Here is a 16,976-nt window from a genome sequence, read left to right on the forward strand (position 1 = left end):
AAGTCAGGAGTTTGATCCCCAATACCTAAACAAATAAATAAAGTGAGGATGCAGTGAGATTGTGATAATCCATATTTAAAATAGTACAGTTAAATACTTTTGTTATGTGGAAACTGCAGTCTGGAATAACAGAATGCCAGTTGTTTACTGTGTGTGTTTAAAAAAATGTGACTTTAATAAAACATTTGTGTTTATGAGGTATGTTATTTGAGAAACTAATTTTTGTGAGACTTAAAACAAAGAAAACAGGCTCTCAAATCCAGGTCACAGGTTAGAGAAACTGTAAATTTGGACATATTACTAAATTAACTTGAACTCAGTTTTCTTACCCTTAAACTTGGGGTAGTTAAAATTACCATTTCCCAGGATTTTTATGATCATCCAGTGAAAGATGTCTGAAGATGCTTTTGTTTTTGCAGTAGTCTAGATTGAACTCAAGAGCACTGTCCCACGGAGCTATATACCCAGCCCTTTTCGTTTTTATTTTGAGATAGTGCTCCCTAATTTGTTGACACTTACCCTGCATTCTCAAACCTCCTGCCTCAGCCCTACAAGTACTTGGTATTAAAGGATGAAAATGTTTTATAAACTATAAAGCTATTCATAAATATTACATTTGATATTTCTCTTATTTTTAATATCAAAATAGTAGATCTCATAATTTTTTTGATGTTGAGGAGTGAACATAGGGCCTATACATGTTGACTGTGCATTCTACCAGTAAGCTACATTCCTAACCCCTTTTATTTTTAATTTTCCAGTTGAATGGCCAAGTAGAATATCTGTAAGAATGCTATCAGAATGAATATGACAGAAATGTTCTAAATGTTTAAAGTAGTTGTATATACTGTTCTATAGTAATTCATATCTAATTATTTTGAAAGAAAAAGAACCCCTGCATAGTTAACTGAAATATTATGAAAAAAATGTTTCAACATAGCAAGCACTAGCATTTTTATGTTATATTTTTAGGGCTGTTGCAACGATGACATCTGAAGAAAAGAAGGAACGACCTATAAGTATGATAAATGAAGCTTCTAACCGTAACGTGACTTCAGATTATGCAATGCATCCAATGAGTCCTGTAGGACGGGTAAGTTGTATTGTTTACTGTTAACTATTGCTTAGTGGTAGCCAGTATCTATTGTTATTATTCATAATAGACTTGTAATTGGAATTATAGAATAATCACGTTTTTAATTATAATATGATTTAATTATATTAGAAACAATTGATTTAAGGCCCAATCCCTTACAATGTAGTATAAGATTGTAACTTAAGGACATTTTTTAAAACACTTGTTCAGATTTTGAATAATCTTACAAATGTGGATGTTTGCAGGAGAGAATGGGCACTTTATTGAACCAATTTGTTTTAAAGGAAAAATAAATATAATAGCCTAGAAATCAGATTTTCTGATGATGTGAAAGCCTGGATGTAGGAAACATGTATTTTATAATAGACAATTGCAATAGTAAATGATGTTTATTGGAAGGAAATGGATAATACACAACAATACTAGTATTTATAGTTAAGATGTTTAAAATAAAACTTTGTAGAATGTTCCAGATAAATTTTCAAATAACAATATATTAGTAACATAAGCCAAAAATATATGTGTATTTTAATTAAGATCTAGAGAAACGATATATAAATGGAGGGTCATTAAATCATGGTCTAGAAAATTGGACTTGTGCTTCTAATTTCTATCCAAAATTTTCCAGATTAATCGGTTGTTGAAAGGTTAAAACTGATCTTTGGAAGGATAGAAAAAAAAATCTATGATTGAAAATAAAAAATAATAATAAAAAGAAATGCCGGGCAGGTGGCACACACCTATAATCCCAGCACTTGGGAGCTGAGGTAGGAAGATTGCCACAAGTTTAAGGCCAGCCTGGGCTACTTACTGAGTTCAAGGCTGGTTAGACCTAAATGGTGAGATCATGCCTCAAAAAAAAAAGAAAAAAAAAATCACTGAAGAGGAAGAAGCATCATGTGCTCAATGCAGAAGGGCTTTTGAAATGTGGCATAAAACCCAAAAGTAGTAATATAAAGTAATGAGATATTAAACCACATGTAATTATCATTCATGCAGAATATCTTCAATTAATATAATAAGGAATCATTCCTTTAAAATTAAAGAACTGCTATAAATGAATAATAAAAAAACTTTGACCTGGTTTTAAAATAGGCAAATTATGAACTGGGGATTTGGCTCAGCAGCACAAGCCGCCCGCCTGGCAAGCGTAAAGTTGTGAGTTTGATCCCTGGTACAAAAAAAAAAAAAGGCAAATTATGTAAAGTCAATTCTCAAAAAATGAAGTTTACTCTTTAAATACATGAAAAAGAGTCTTAGTGTCACTCATAATAAGAAAAATGTTAGTAATATCCAGAAAAGGCACCATTTACACCTAAAAACTTTCCATAGGTCAAACAGTTTCATAGCAGAGCATGTTGACAGTAGTGACTCTAATAAATAGTGAAACAGAAGAGCAGGTATTATATTTGCAGTCATGTTAGAAAAGGAAGATATTGCATAGCTGTGAAAACAGTTCTTATAGGTGGCTAGGTACAGGCATACGTACAGGGATATTGGGGACTTCACAAGTTTGGGTTTCCTGGGTGCTGGAGCCTAGGCCTGAGAAGCAGATGGGTCCTTGTTTATCTTTTCATACCATCAGAATTTTTTTTTAAAGAAGATAAAGTTAAACACAACAAGATAGAACATAAGAAAGCAATGTAAGAGACATAAATTTCAAAGCAAGACAATCAGAGAACTTCACTATCATACTGTCTCTTGTTTTCTTCCAAATAGTTGTTCATATCCTCACATACAGAGAATTCACATGAGATAACTTAGTATAGAATTGATCTGAACAAGAGGAGAAAGGCGTTTTAGGTCTTCAAGACCAGACAACAGGGAAGTCAACAATGACTGCCATAATGTCTCTCATTCTCTTCAAAATAGCTGTCCATACCTTCAAGTATGTTGAAATTAAACAAAACAAAACAGGCTAAAATTAGTGAACAAAGAATAATAGTATTGCTGGATTTCACATCATGACACTATGGAATCAGCACTGGGTACCATAGTGTCTCTTTTTCTTTAAAGTAGTTGTTCATTTCATCATGCAGTTTATGATCAGTTCTCATAAATTGTTTATAGGTTCTATGCATGCATGAGTCTCTACATGCATTTCTATCCTTTCTATATTAGAGGGAAAAACAAAGCAAGACAAAAAAAATTCCTATAAAAACATGAAAAAGTCATATAAAACCACAGTACAAGGTGATCTACATTGTTGTCTCTTGTTATCTTCAATAGAATTGTCTATGTCATCAAGCATAGTATAATTGAATATAGCAGTACATAACAGTATTAATAAAAACAAAACATTGTAGACAGTGTAAAACTTCAAAAGCAGGTAATAATCAAACCAGAGCAGGTATCCTAGCGAATCTTGTCATCTTCAGTGTAGTTGCCTATATTCTCAGACTTGATACTATCAATCATAACAGATTTGAATAAAATCTAGTAGTACAAAACAGCAGTCTAACAAGCCAGATTGAACTAAGATCAGATGATAAAACAGTGTAAGTTATACAGGGCCTTAGATTAGTTAATAGGAAGTTAAGGATGATTACTGTACTGTATCTTATTTTCGGAATTGCTGTCTGTGCCCCCAAATTTAGTACAAGTAGACAAACTGGAACAGAATATAATCCATCTAAACAGAGCAGTGTGAATAATGTGGGTTTGAACTCCTGATATACTATTAATAATATCCTCTCCCTTCTTTTTTTAGACTGTTCCTCCCCTTTCACTCCCACAGGGTGCACTGTGCATTTTGGGTCCCACCAAATCCCTTTGTTTTTAGATGGGGGGTGGGGGGGCAACCTGCTATTTACCTAAGTGGTTCCGAACCTTTTCACTCCTGTCCTTGATCTCAAGTTGTATTTCTTTACCTACAAAAGCCTCAAGGTTTTCCTTCATTATAGCTAAGTAGTTCTCTATTGCATGTAAGTATCCTGACTTTCCAACCTATTTGCAGGTGTTGGTTGAGTTGCCCCGATTTCTCTCTGGTTCCCTGTCACATAGAGCATTGTTTTTCTCATGTTTGATTTTCAGTCCATAAACCTCTTTTCAGGTTAATTATATTTCTTATACAGAGCATCTCGGTGGACCCTACCTCCTGATCTACTCTGCTTGTGTTTCTTTTTGTTAGTGTATCAAGGCCATCTATGTTAGAGATTATAGCCAACCTTCACTGCCTCATCTCTGCTATGCTATTTTTCTGCCATTGGTTGTCTACTCTTCTCCTTCATTCTACTGGTCAGCTTCATTGATTGAGGCCTCTCTGCCACTGTTGCTGATATCCTGGTATTTTTTTCTCTCTCTCTCTAAAATGTCCTTCAGTATTCTCTGTAGGGTTGGATTGGTGGTTGCAAATTCCCCCAGTTCCTCTTTGTCTTGGAAGCATCTTGTTTCTCCATTAATTTTAAGAGACACTTTTTCAGGGTACATCAATCTGGGCTGGAGGTTATTTTCTTTCAGGGCTTGAAATACTTCACTCCATGCTCTTGATTTGATGGTCTGTGTCGAGAAGATTGCCATGATTTTGATAGGTTTTCCTCTATAGGTGATCTGTTTCTTTTCTCTGATGGCTTTTAATATTCTGTGCTTATATTGAATTTCTGGGATCTTGATTATTATATGTCTGGCTGTAGCTTTGTTTTGGTTGTAGGTGGCTGGAGTTCTGTATGCCTCAAACATCTGAATATCATTTCCTTTTCTTATGCTTGGGAAGTTTTCCTTAATTATTTTTGTGAATATCCTTTGTATTTCCTTTGTTTTTAACTCCTGCTTCTTCATTCACATTTTTTATTCTTAAGTTATACATTCTTTTGTCATCTTCTAACCTTTGTATTGTTGCTGCCAGTTTCCTTGTTATTTTTAAGAGATTTTTCCTTTCATGATCACACATTGCAAACCTGTCTTCAAGTTTTGATAGTCTGTCCTTAGTTTCTTTTAAGCAACTGCTTTCAATGCCAACTTTCAATTGCCAGCTTTCAATGGAATTTTTAATTTCCTAGTAATCTCTGAATCTGCTTCATGTATTCTAGGTTTTCTTTATATTCTTCATTGAACATTTCTCTCATTTTTTTTGTGTGTTCCTCCATTCTTCCATCTGTGTCTTCTTGAGAGGTAGTTAGCATTTCTTTTATTAATCTACTTATATCTTGCTTTATTTGAATTAATATTTCACTTTTGAGCTCATCTATGAGGTCCCAAAGATAACTCTTTTATGTCCACTGATGCTGTGTCTGATGTTGCATGTTTGCTGCCCTCAATCTCTTTTATATTTACCTCTTCTAGATTAATATTCTCAGGGTTGAGGGCGGGGGGCTTTTCTTGTTTCTTTCTCATCATGTTTTTTGGTTTCTTCCATATAGGTGTATAGTGGAGATCCCAGCCCCTTTCCTTGTTGGTTATGGTTCTTCTGAAGCATGCTGGCTAGGAATTTCTGTCCTCTTCAGTTTGCTATTTAGTCATTGAGGTACAAGCAGGGGCAACATATGCTGGCTCCTACCCTCCAGGCCAGTCAACCTTCAGGGGCCTTCACCGCATTAGTGTGTGCTGTGCATATAGAATTGGTTTGGGACAACTTATTGGTCCCGGCCAGGGGCGTCACCCAGGCCAAGCATACCCCACCAGTCTGCTCTGGGAAGGGGACAACCAACTGAAGTCACTGCTGTCCCTTGTTCTTGCCCATCCTGCTCAATTCCAACATGTCATCCAGTTGGTCACCCCTTTCCAGTGAGAGGCTCTTATTCCCTGCACTCACCACCAGTTAATGCAGGTCCCCACACTGGCTCTGATCTCCATTGGGCTCGCCGACCTCCGACTTCAGCGTGACTGCAGCTCTGGCAGTGGTGCAAGTTTGGGCTGCTCTGGCGAGAGCACTGTGACCACTAATCTTAGCTGCTCCAATGATAGCCCCAGGACTGTGTGTTTGACCAGCTTTTTTCCCTTTAGTTTCTTCCTGGGTCTAGAGGGTCCATTTCCCTCTGTCCGGATCTCTTCAGGATGTTTTATTCCAGCATCTGAGTTGTCTTTTTCAGGGAGCCTCAGCCTCTGCATGCTGCTGCTTACTGACCCATCTTTTTTTTCTTACTTTTTTTTTTCTTTTTTGGTACTGGGGATTGAACTCTTGACCTTGCGCTTGCCAGGCAGGCACTTAAGCCACTGAGCTGAATCCCAATCCCTCATACCATCAGACTTTATACTATATCAAAGTATTATCTGTATAAAAATAATTTCAGAAAAATGATGTTGATATTGATTTTTCAGTTCTATTTTATACTAACGAAAACTTCACTGAAAAAAGTCTGGTAGATGCTGGCTCCTCAAAAGATTTGAGATTAAGTTGAAAAAGAAAGAAATCATTTGATATTAATTGCCTGTTATTTTATAGAGAAATTCAAAATCAGCAGTATTGTTTTTATATTTATTGATTACCACTATCATTCCTGCCAAAATAAATCTTCATGCTAAGTATGGCATTATTTTAGCAGATTGTGTATCCTTGTGTGTACCTTCATGAGCAAATGCCATCTGCCCACCATTAAGTTCAGAGTTGTCTATGAAGAAAATAACCCTGTATGACATTCAGTGGATTTGACTTGGTGGGCTGTTTGTTTAATACCTCAGTAGTTCTTGACTTAATGCTATTAACTTTCTTTAGTTAAAACACTATTAAATGCAGCTATAAAAAGGTTCTACTATATGGTTTTTAATTTGTTACCAGTTTTTGCTCAGTCTACTTATTTTATATAGCAGATAGGACAAAGTACTGTTATATACTGTGTCTTTTAAATTTGTATATCAAGATTTTAAAGGGTTGTAAAACCTATGATCTCTTTACGTAATCTCCTGAGGGAAGATTTTTTGTAATGAATTCTACGCTTGGAACTCAGCCAGCAAAAGTGGGTTGTAATAATTTATTTTTCCTACAAGTCTTAGAGAAACCTGAAAAAAGATAAGTTATAAAAATATCTGGTTAATTCTCTGGACATTAATACTGCATTTTCTGTCATGCTATTTTCTGTTTAGACTTCACGCTCTTCAAAAAAAGTGCATAATTTTGGAAAGAGGTCAAATTCAATTAAAAGGAATCCTAATGCACCAGTGGTCAGACGGGGTTGGCTTTATAAACAGGTATTTCTTTCCCCTCTCATTTGATGTGAAGCAAAGGGTAAAATCAAAGGGAACCTTTTGGGCTGAATGTTGCCAAGACAATGACACGAACTTACATAAAATGGAGAAGGAACTGTTGAGTCATCACCCACGATCTCGACTTTTATTACCCCTTGAAGAATGTCAAGAAAACAATAAAGACAGAGAAGAGTGGATGTTACACAGGCCAGAATTGGCTGTTTGTTATATGTATTTAAAATTTAAATTTAAATTTAATTAAATTTAAAATTAAATATGTGCTGCATCTTAAATAGACTGTGCTAACATTATCTCAGTAGAAATCTGATAGTAATTTGATGTTTTTATGACTCCTTTTTCTTTTCTCCTTTGACTGTTTGCTCATTGTTCACAGTCAGATACCTTGATAGTTGGAGTTTATATTGTAAAATCTGAGAAGCTTGATAACTAAGGTCTTTTGGAAGTTTGTCATTAGTTCTGGATTTAGTGAACATGCATGTGCTTTACGCCCTTGGCCTTTGGCATCCTTTTTATTGCTTTGACAGTGTTATTTAGCTTCTCATTTACAGCTGGGTACCAGGTAAGCAATTGCCAGATAACTGAGAGATGCTTAACATTCAAGGCTGTATCTTTGTTCTCTTTTACTGTACATATATATAGATAAGAGCAAGTTAAACATTAGTTTATTGAAACATTAGTTTATTAGTTTATACATGTCTGAGGCAGTAGATATGCCATTTACCCTGATCTGATCATGAATATATCCCATACATGTACTGAAATGTCATACTGCGTCTCATAAAAATGCAAAAGTACCATGTGTCAACTAAAAATAAAGATAAATTCATTGGCGGTACTGACATATTCAGCTGACCTATTTATTTTTATTCTTTGAAATTCAATGAACTTGCTATGGAATATTTATTAGAGATTGTTTCACCCAAAAGTTTGGTGGCAGCTAAACTAATGTATTAGTGGAGGACCATTTTAAAATCCCAAGAATTCCCAGTCATAGTAAATTAATTTTACCAGTTTATCACCAAGTTGATCAGATTTGTAACTTGGACAGCAAATTCTTTATTTTACAATTACTGTTATATTTTAACTGTCTTTTAATTTATCCTAGCTAAAAGTTTTTTGCAAATTTAATTTGTTAGACAAGAATCTCCATGTTGATTTTTTTGACTAGTCTTGAACTCAAAATCCTTTTGCCTTGTCCTGGTAAGTTCTGGGATTGTTTATATTTCTTGATCCCTTGGCTAATACAATATTGCAAGTGTTACCAACTAGTTTTTCTCCCATAAGTGTTTATTTTATTTTATTTTATCTTTTAATTTTATTTTAAGGAGGGTAAAACTAAACATAACAAAACAAAGCTGATCAGAAGAAAACAGTGTAACATTTCAAAGCAAGACAACGGAAGGTCATCACTGGCTACTATAATGTCTCTTGTTTTTGTTCAAAATAGTTATCCATATCTTCACATGCAATGAATTCATACAAAACAAAATAGTATTAAACTGATCAGAACAGAGCGATGAAGGCATTTTAGGCCTTCAAAACCAGATGATAAGGAAGTCAGCAATGGTTACCATAATGTCTCTCGTTCTCTTCAAAATGCCTGGCTGTACGTTCATGTATGTTGAAATTAAATAATAGAAAACAAACTAAAATCACTCTGAACAAAGAATAATGGCATTACTGGATTTCACAACATGACACTATGGAATCAGCAATGGATACCACAGTGTTTCTTTTCCTTCAAAGCAGCTGTTCATTTCATCATGCTTTATATAATCAGTTCTCATAAACTGCTTAGGAGAAATTCTCCTCCTCTATGAGTCTCTACATGTATACCTATCCTTTCTGTATTAGAGAGAAAAACTAAACTAAACAAATTATTAGGAAAACAAAAAACAAAAAAGAAAAATAAATAACAGTAGCAAAGAGCCCAAAACACTGACAATATAGACATTCAAAACAAGGTGGTTAGAGGATTACTAGGGTTGTTATTTTACATAATACAAAGAGTTCCTCAGATCACTATACCATAAGTGTTTATTTTATTACTTATATGTTATTTTAAAAAAAATATATAAAGCCAGGTGTTGTAGTGCGTGCCTGTAGATCCAGTACTTGGGAGGCTGAGGCAAGAGGATTACCACAAGTTCAAGGCCAGCCTGGGATACATGACAAGACTTTCTAAAAAAAAAAAGAGATTAATATAAAAAATATGTAAATATAACTCAAAGGTAATATAATTCAGAAACTGAAAGCACCGTATACCATTTCATTTCGGTTTTGTGTTTAGTCCCTTCCTTGAAATAGCTGTAATTTTAAGGACAAATCTTTTACATTGAGGGGTTTTTTTTATCCGCTTTAATTTCAGTTCTAAAGCCACATTAGGCGATTGTCACAACTAGAAATAAATTTAAAAATATTAATGAATGTTCATCCAACCTGGCCTCAGTTTTGCATTTTGAAGTATCTATTTAATTTTCTCTTGCAGTTTTGCTTTATTGCATGGAAGAAAGTAATTTGTGTTAAAATTACAATTTTGATTGAGCTTCATACTTTTATAAACTAAATTACTTAGAACTAGCTGCCAAATAGGCAGTGTTTTCTGCAGCCTGAGCAAAACCCACCTAAACTGAGATGTAAGAAAGAAGTGTTTATGAAATGAACTTCTGTATTCAGATTTCTTTATTCGTGGTCATTTTAAATCATTGTACCTTTCAGTGATTTCAGTTCATGTGTTTTGCTTCCTATTGAGAATGTATTTATTAAATCTGGCTTCGCAGAGTGCACACCTTGCTTCTGGTGCCAGTATTGCCATCTCAGCAGACTCATGTGTTCGGGACAGTAAATTTCAAATAGCTTACAAATTCGAAATCCATCAAACTGCTTCAACATGTTCTTTTTACGTGACATTATTACCCTTCAAAGATCAGTCCTCTTGGGAATAGCTCAGTGCCTGACCTTAGAAAACTGCCACTAAATTTTCTTTAATTAGCACTTAGAAATTGCATATATTTTATGGGGCACCATGTAATGTTTCCATGCATATAAACATTGTGTAATGTTCAAAATGAGAAACATATCTGTCCCTTCAGATACTGTATTTATCATTTCTTTGTGGTGAAAACACTCAAAGCCTTTTCTTCTAGCTTTTTGGAAATATACCATATGTATCATTATTTATAGTCACTGTATTTTGGAACAGAACGCCAGAATTTATTTCTTCTTTCTAACTGAAACTGTATACCCTAGAATTTGGCTGTGTTACACACATATTCAAGATGTTTTGTTTTAAATAGAAGTGGGTTTGACCGTCTGAAGTGAAAAATATCTTTAACTTTACTGCAGGACAGCACTGGCATGAAGCTGTGGAAGAAGCGCTGGTTCGTGCTTTCTGACCTCTGCCTCTTTTATTACAGAGGTGAGTGTACGCTAAACTCTCCTGGTGCATTATTTTATAGTCATAGCATGTGGTAAGTATTGCATACTGTTTTAAAGAAGAAAATTGCTATTTTTGCTGTTTTATTATTAGCAAATCATGCCAAGATGTCTAAGTCTTTGACCTACAATTACAAGTTATTGAGGTATGAAATAAGACAAATTAGTCTGAGTTTTTGTCCAGTTCCTGTGCTCTGATTTCTTTTGCATGGAGAACGTAAGAATCTTCACTCTGTTACTGATTTTGTGTGCAGTGACTGACAGATTCCAGCCGCAGAGTGATGAGCTTCTTCTCAGGTTTTGTCAGGTAGAGTTGTGGCTCCACTCAACATTCAGCTCTACTCCTCTGTAAATGAGTCAAGAATATTGGTGATGAATAAAACAAATAACAAGAAACACATATATTTTAAAACTATCCTTTTCCAAGGCCAACGATAGCCTTCTCCTGAAACATGGAGAAGTCCTGTGAGAGATGAATATTGGGCTAATGCTGGCAGGAAGGGGATGCAGGTATCATTTTAGGCAAGAAAGAGTAGCCTTCATTCTCCTACGTGAAGAGCAGAAATTCCTTTTTTTTAAGAGACAGAGTCTCACTGACTTACCTCACCTCGCTTCAAACTTCTGGGCTCAAGTATCTCTTGCCTGTGCTTCCCAAACAGCAGGGACTGCAAAAAGCACTTGCCAGTCTGATTAACACCATTTTAAATAACAGTCCAAGAAAGTTTCTGTGTGTGATAGGAATCTCTCAGTTAACACAATTTGGTACCTGCCAGTGAAAGAACCTAGATAGTGCTTCAGCAAAATCTGCTCTGGCTGACACATGAAACTGTGAATCTGATCCATCTCTCCTTGCCTGCTTTAAAATCTGATTGGAACTGTCACTGAAGAATTAGATTATCAAGTGGTCATGGTGGTATGTACACTTGTAATCCCAGCACTCAGAAGGCAGAGGCAGGCAGATCTCTGTGAGGTCAAGGCCAGCCTTGACTAGAAAGTGATTTCAAGGCCAGCCAGAATGACATAGTGAGAGCCAGTCTCAAAAAAAACTCCACCCACAAAAGAATTAGATTGTCAACTCATAATTAATAACTTATGATCTTTATTTAGAAATATGAATCATAAGATAGAACAAAAGATTTGGAACCAGTTAACAGTTTTAAAATTTAATTTTTTGTTTCTATTTTTGTTAGTACATGTTTGCAATACATACTAAAATTCAATTTTCAATTACTCTAAAGATATGTGGCCAAATTTTACAGTCATCTGTCAAAGTAATATAATTCATTAACCTTTACAATTTGGAAAAGCTAGAATTATTTCTGTCATTTTACTCTCCAGTAAACTGTGGTTGGGCAGTACTGCTGAGTCAGAATTAACCAAACCTATAAAATTTTATTTTTTCATACAGATATTGGTCAGGCATCAATTGTGGTATTATCTTTAGTTGGATGCCAAATTTACTCTATAATTTTCCCAAGATGTTTTCCAGCATTTCAGAAAGTTAAGAGTTGTCACTCAGGCATTATCCTTGAGCTTGTAATTTGTTCTTTCTTCTTTAAATGTAGTTTAAAATGAGAACAAGAAAATGTTTATGCTTTCTGATTTTTAAAATACTCTTTTTTTGTGGGGGAGGGGGTCTCATTGTGTAGCTCAGGCTATTCTTAAACTTGCTGTGGAGCCCAGGCTGGTCCCATATTTGTGTTCCTCCTGCTCCAACCTCTTGAGTGCTAGAATTAAAAATGTCAGAATTTTAATTTATAACAAAACAAAGACATAACTTTTTGTATTTTGCTATTGTTTCTGACTGTTACTTCTACCATAATTGAAAAGTTTTTTGTTTGGGGAGTTTTGTTTGTTGGTTTGGTTTGATTTGGTTTTTTGAGACAAGGTCTTCCTGTGTAGTTCAAGCTGGTCTTGAACTCACTTCGTAGCCCAGGCTGGCCTTGAACTCGTAGTGATCCTCCTCCCTCATCCTTCCAAGTGCTGGAATTGCAGGCATGCCCTACAGCACTCAACTATAATAGAAAAACTTTTAATCATATTTGAAAAATATAAAGATGAGCTCAAAAGTCATGCTGAGTGTGAGATTCTTTAATATGAACTACCTGCATTTTACCTTCAGTGAGTTTATTGATCTTATAAGTTGGGCATCACTATATAGATGACCTGTTTGACCTTGTGCTCATTCCCACACCCACCTTACATTGGTATGTACATGTTAGAAGAAACTGAGAGGCAGAGAGGTCCAATAGCCTGGCTGGGTCTTGGACAAGCAGCAGAGGGGGAGTTTGAACCAGGTATTTAGTGTCAGAACCAATTCTATAATCACAGGTTTTTGCCCCCACATATTAGATAGTCTATTCTTGTATGCTGAGGACAGCAGCCCTTCATTTCTTTTGTGTTTCTCAAGGCTCCTGACATACCAACTGTGCTGTCAGAAAATTTTGGCAGATCAGTCCATGTTTTACAGAAATGGAAAATAGGACACAGAAAATAAGTCATTTGCTACTTTTTATGACAGGTTAGCAACTGAGGCCATGCGGAAACCCAAGTTCCCACTGTTGTGTGGCTTGTAGCAGGCATATAATGAGCCCATGGTTGCACTGTACCAGTATGGTTCAGTATTCAGTCTGCTGAAAAACTTACCACAGGGCTTGCTTCAGTCATCAGATATTTATTGAGCAGGACCTGCTTTGTTCCAGATATTGTCAAAATAGCAGTGTGAGAAATCGCATGAAACTTACTTGTATAGACCTCAAGGAAATGGTAAATTAGCTCAGAAAAGTAAACAAATCCATGGTAAATACAAGTTCTCTGAGCAGATGTTTTAGATAGTATATTCTTATGGCTCCTGTGCTGGGTTGTGTTTTCTCAGAAACACACTGCCTTGGGGATTAAAGTGTATGAAGCTCATGGAGTAGTGTCCTTGGCTGTGGCAGGGAAGGAGGGGAAGAATCAGTAGAGAGACCGAGCTGCCATGTAGTCTCGGAAGGCCTCATGGGTGATACTGTGACTCAGTATCAGAGTGCTTGCGTGAAGACCTCAGTTCAATTCCCAGCACCACCACTACCCCCACAATGCCTCAGCTAGCCCGCAACAAGCTGTTCTTTCTCCTTACATTGCTTGGTAGTGTGTGAGCACTCTAGGTGGTAGAAATAAGGTAGCACTTAGGATGGGTTTGAAATGAGCTATCAGAAGAATGTTACGATGAGCGTTTTAAAAATCTAGTGAAGAACTTTTAGGATGATCAATTGACAGAAGGTGAAGATTTTATGTACAGTGGTATTTATTATGTTTAATGTTATATAATAATGACAATATTTCCAGTGGTGCCTTAGTTCATGAACTAGATTCTTTCCATGTTTCTGGTCAGAGTCTGAGTTGGATGAGACCAAATCAAATTCAATGGTTAGGTTCAATGTTGACCTTACAGCAAAATTTGAAATTTGATTTAATTCTCATTCGATTTGGTTTACAACCACAATTGTGGAGAGAAATGAGTTCATGAACCAACAACGTACCACTGTATTTAAATGTAACTGTGTCCTAAGTTCTTTATTCTAACTCATTTAACCCTTACAACAGTCTTTTGAGTTAAGTCCCGTTATTAGCAGTTTTATTGATGATGAAAATGGTATACTAAGATTAGAATATGTCTTAAGATCTTACAGGCTGGAAAACAAGTCCAAGTAATCCAAAGAAATCACTTTATTGCAATGCTACCTTTACATATTCTCAGCAACTTTAGAAAAATCATTTTTATTAAGGGTTACAGTAAAAGGTATTTGATCAAAATGATTTTTTGCTAAAGATGTCTTCTTAAGCTGTTTCTGATTACAGTCTTCATGTAAACAAAATTATACTCAGGATTAGAATGTTGTAGTCTTTCAAATTGTTAAATCTTCAATAATTGATGACTGCTTTCCAACTTTTTTTTTGCTTTTAGAATGAATATATACTTTGTTCATTATTTCTTCTACTACTGAAATTACCTGAATGACCACAATATAGCAAAAACAAAATTTGTCTATTGCTGTGAGAAAAATTATAGAAATAACCTTCATTTAAGGCACCTTTTTCCCTTTTGGAAATTTCATCATATATTCTAGAAATGAGGAGAAAATGAATAAAATCTGTTAAATTATTTTTTAAAAACACAGCAAGCATAATAAAAAATTATTTATTTGTAGTTTTTCTCATTGGTAAGTTCATTGGCTTTATGTATAGCCTTATTAATTTGTCTTACAGTTCTAAAATAATGAACTATGTAATTCAAATTTCACTGCCCCCAGTGTTTTGTTATTTGCTTAGAATAAGGAAGCTCAGTGAAAGCAAAGAAATACCCATTTGTTATTTTCATTTAAAATCTTAAAAAGACCTGCCTAATCATAAATACAGTTCAGTTATATGACAGAACCATTCGATTTGATCCAAATAAATTTTGAGAAAGCTTATTCTGCTTCATGAGACCATTTAAAATTCTAATCAGATACTAAATTCTCTCTCAGATGAGAAAGAAGAAGGTATCCTGGGAAGCATACTCTTACCTAGTTTTCAGATAGCTCTGCTTACCTCTGAGGATCATATTAACCGCAAATATGCTTTCAAGGTAAAGAAATACTCTTGCTGTTTTATTCTGTTTGAAATTTGCATGATTAAAAAAGAGAAGTTAACCCATAGAGTGATCCTTTTCTATTTAAAATATTTTGATTTTTATAGGAGAATGTCCCTTTATGGAATGCACACTAAAATATTTACAGATGTCTTCACATCTGTGCTTTCAAATGGTTCTAGATCAAGCAGATTAAGATGCTAATAACTGATGACTCATGATCATTGTACTTTCTTTCAAGGTTATTGTATGTTTTCATTTTTCATAGTTATTGAGAATATTGTAAATGACAACTGTTTTTTTCAGCTTAATAGATGTACATTTATAAACTTACATAGTAATTGCATACTTTTTTTTTTTCGGGTGTGCCTGTGCCTTTTGGAGACAAAGTCTCCCAATGCAGTTTAGGCTGGCCTTGAGCTCACTTTGTAGCCCAGGCTGGTTTTGAACTCACAATGATTCTCTTGCCTCAGCCTCCCAAGTGCTGGGATTACAGGTGTGCCCCCTCACACTCAGCTAATTGTATACATTCTTAAGTAAAACTGCATTGTAGTATTTAGATACTTTACAGAGAATACTGAAATTTAGGTACTATATCACCATTGTTAAATTCAAGCAGTCCTGAAATCCCTTGCATGACTAACATTACTCACTCATCTTTGATATTGCTGATCTGTGGCTTACTGTCAATTAACAAGCCACTTTCATGCTAAGTTGATAAATTTGGTTTTCAAAAATTATGCTGCTTTTTTTTTTTTTTTTTTTTTTTTTTTGCAACATACCCTGTGTTTATGGCTAAAATTCAGGCACCACTTAGGCTTCTTGGTTCCCTCTGTGTCTCTCTCTTTTTTAATTCCTTTGAGTTTTTATTGTTGTTTTGTTTTGTTCCATTTCATTTTGTTTTTATACTCCTGAAGACAGAAGCCAGAGCCTTCACACCTAGCTACATCCCTAGACCTTCTTTGATTTTTTTATTTTGAGACAAGTTCTTAGTTATTCAGGCTAGGTTTGAGCTTGAGAGACACTTGCTTTACCCAACCAGGTGTACACCACCACACCTAGTTATTTTGTTTTGTTGTAGTCAATTGTTTCTTAAGAATCCATGCAGAGTTTATTGGAAAGGTTTTAAATTCTTATTCTCTAAGAATTCTCAGGATACCATCTTACTTATAACATATTGCTAATTAATAATTTCATTTTATTAGCCATGGATGCAGAAGAGGAGGAAAACCTTGGTGGTGTGCATTAAAGGGGTCTAGTGGTCAATGACCTCAGTGAGAAGGCTGTATTCTAGCAAAGACCTGAAGCTGAGAGGGGAGTAGCTTCATAGGCAAGAATATTTTATTAAACAGTAGTAAATTAGAAAAACAATTAAATATTTGGAGGTGTTATAACAAAGTTAACTAATGGTTCTAAAACACACATGTAAAACTGTAATATTGATACTATTTTTGGATGTGGATTTAGGTTTTTTATTTGCTTTTATCTGTAACAAGAATAGTAATTGCAATTTCAAATTTTCTCTTCTGTGGTGCTTGCTCCAAATGGTTGAGCTGCTTTCTTACCCAGTTTTTTGGAACTGATGTGACAGCTTATCAGAATGGTGAGTAGAAACTTCATAGACAATTACTGAATGTGAACATGGAGCTTAAAGCCAGCCTGGGGACTTTGACATCAGCTAGTAAATATTTC

The 16,976-nt window shown here is 35.1% G+C and overlaps 1 protein-coding gene across 21 annotated transcripts in view; it reads left to right on the top strand.

Moving 5' to 3' along the window:
- The window catches only part of Plekha5 (pleckstrin homology domain containing A5), a 237,595-nt gene that overhangs the window by 142,123 nt on the left and 78,496 nt on the right, over positions 1–16,976 (top strand). For 20 of the 21 annotated variants that reach the window (XR_010043877.1, XR_010043876.1, XM_063238317.1 and 17 more), the window contains 4 exons: positions 973–1,093; positions 7,115–7,219; positions 10,583–10,655; positions 15,181–15,281. Coding sequence is in view for 18 of the 21 variants with exons in the window: in XM_063238317.1 (XP_063094387.1) it covers positions 973–1,093; positions 7,115–7,219; positions 10,583–10,655; positions 15,181–15,281 (400 nt within the window). In the remaining 3 variants the exon portion in view is untranslated. Of the gene's footprint in view, positions 1–972; positions 1,094–7,114; positions 7,220–10,582; positions 10,656–15,180; positions 15,282–16,064; positions 16,888–16,976 lie in introns of those variants that run through there. The other variant, XM_063238316.1, reaches the window with a different exon arrangement.

The sequence above is a fragment of the Cavia porcellus genome, unplaced genomic scaffold (genome assembly GCF_034190915.1).
Source record: "Cavia porcellus strain 051 isolate PalLab524CR breed Dunkin Hartley unplaced genomic scaffold, mCavPor4.1 scaffold_27, whole genome shotgun sequence".
NCBI lineage: Eukaryota > Metazoa > Chordata > Mammalia > Rodentia > Caviidae > Cavia > Cavia porcellus.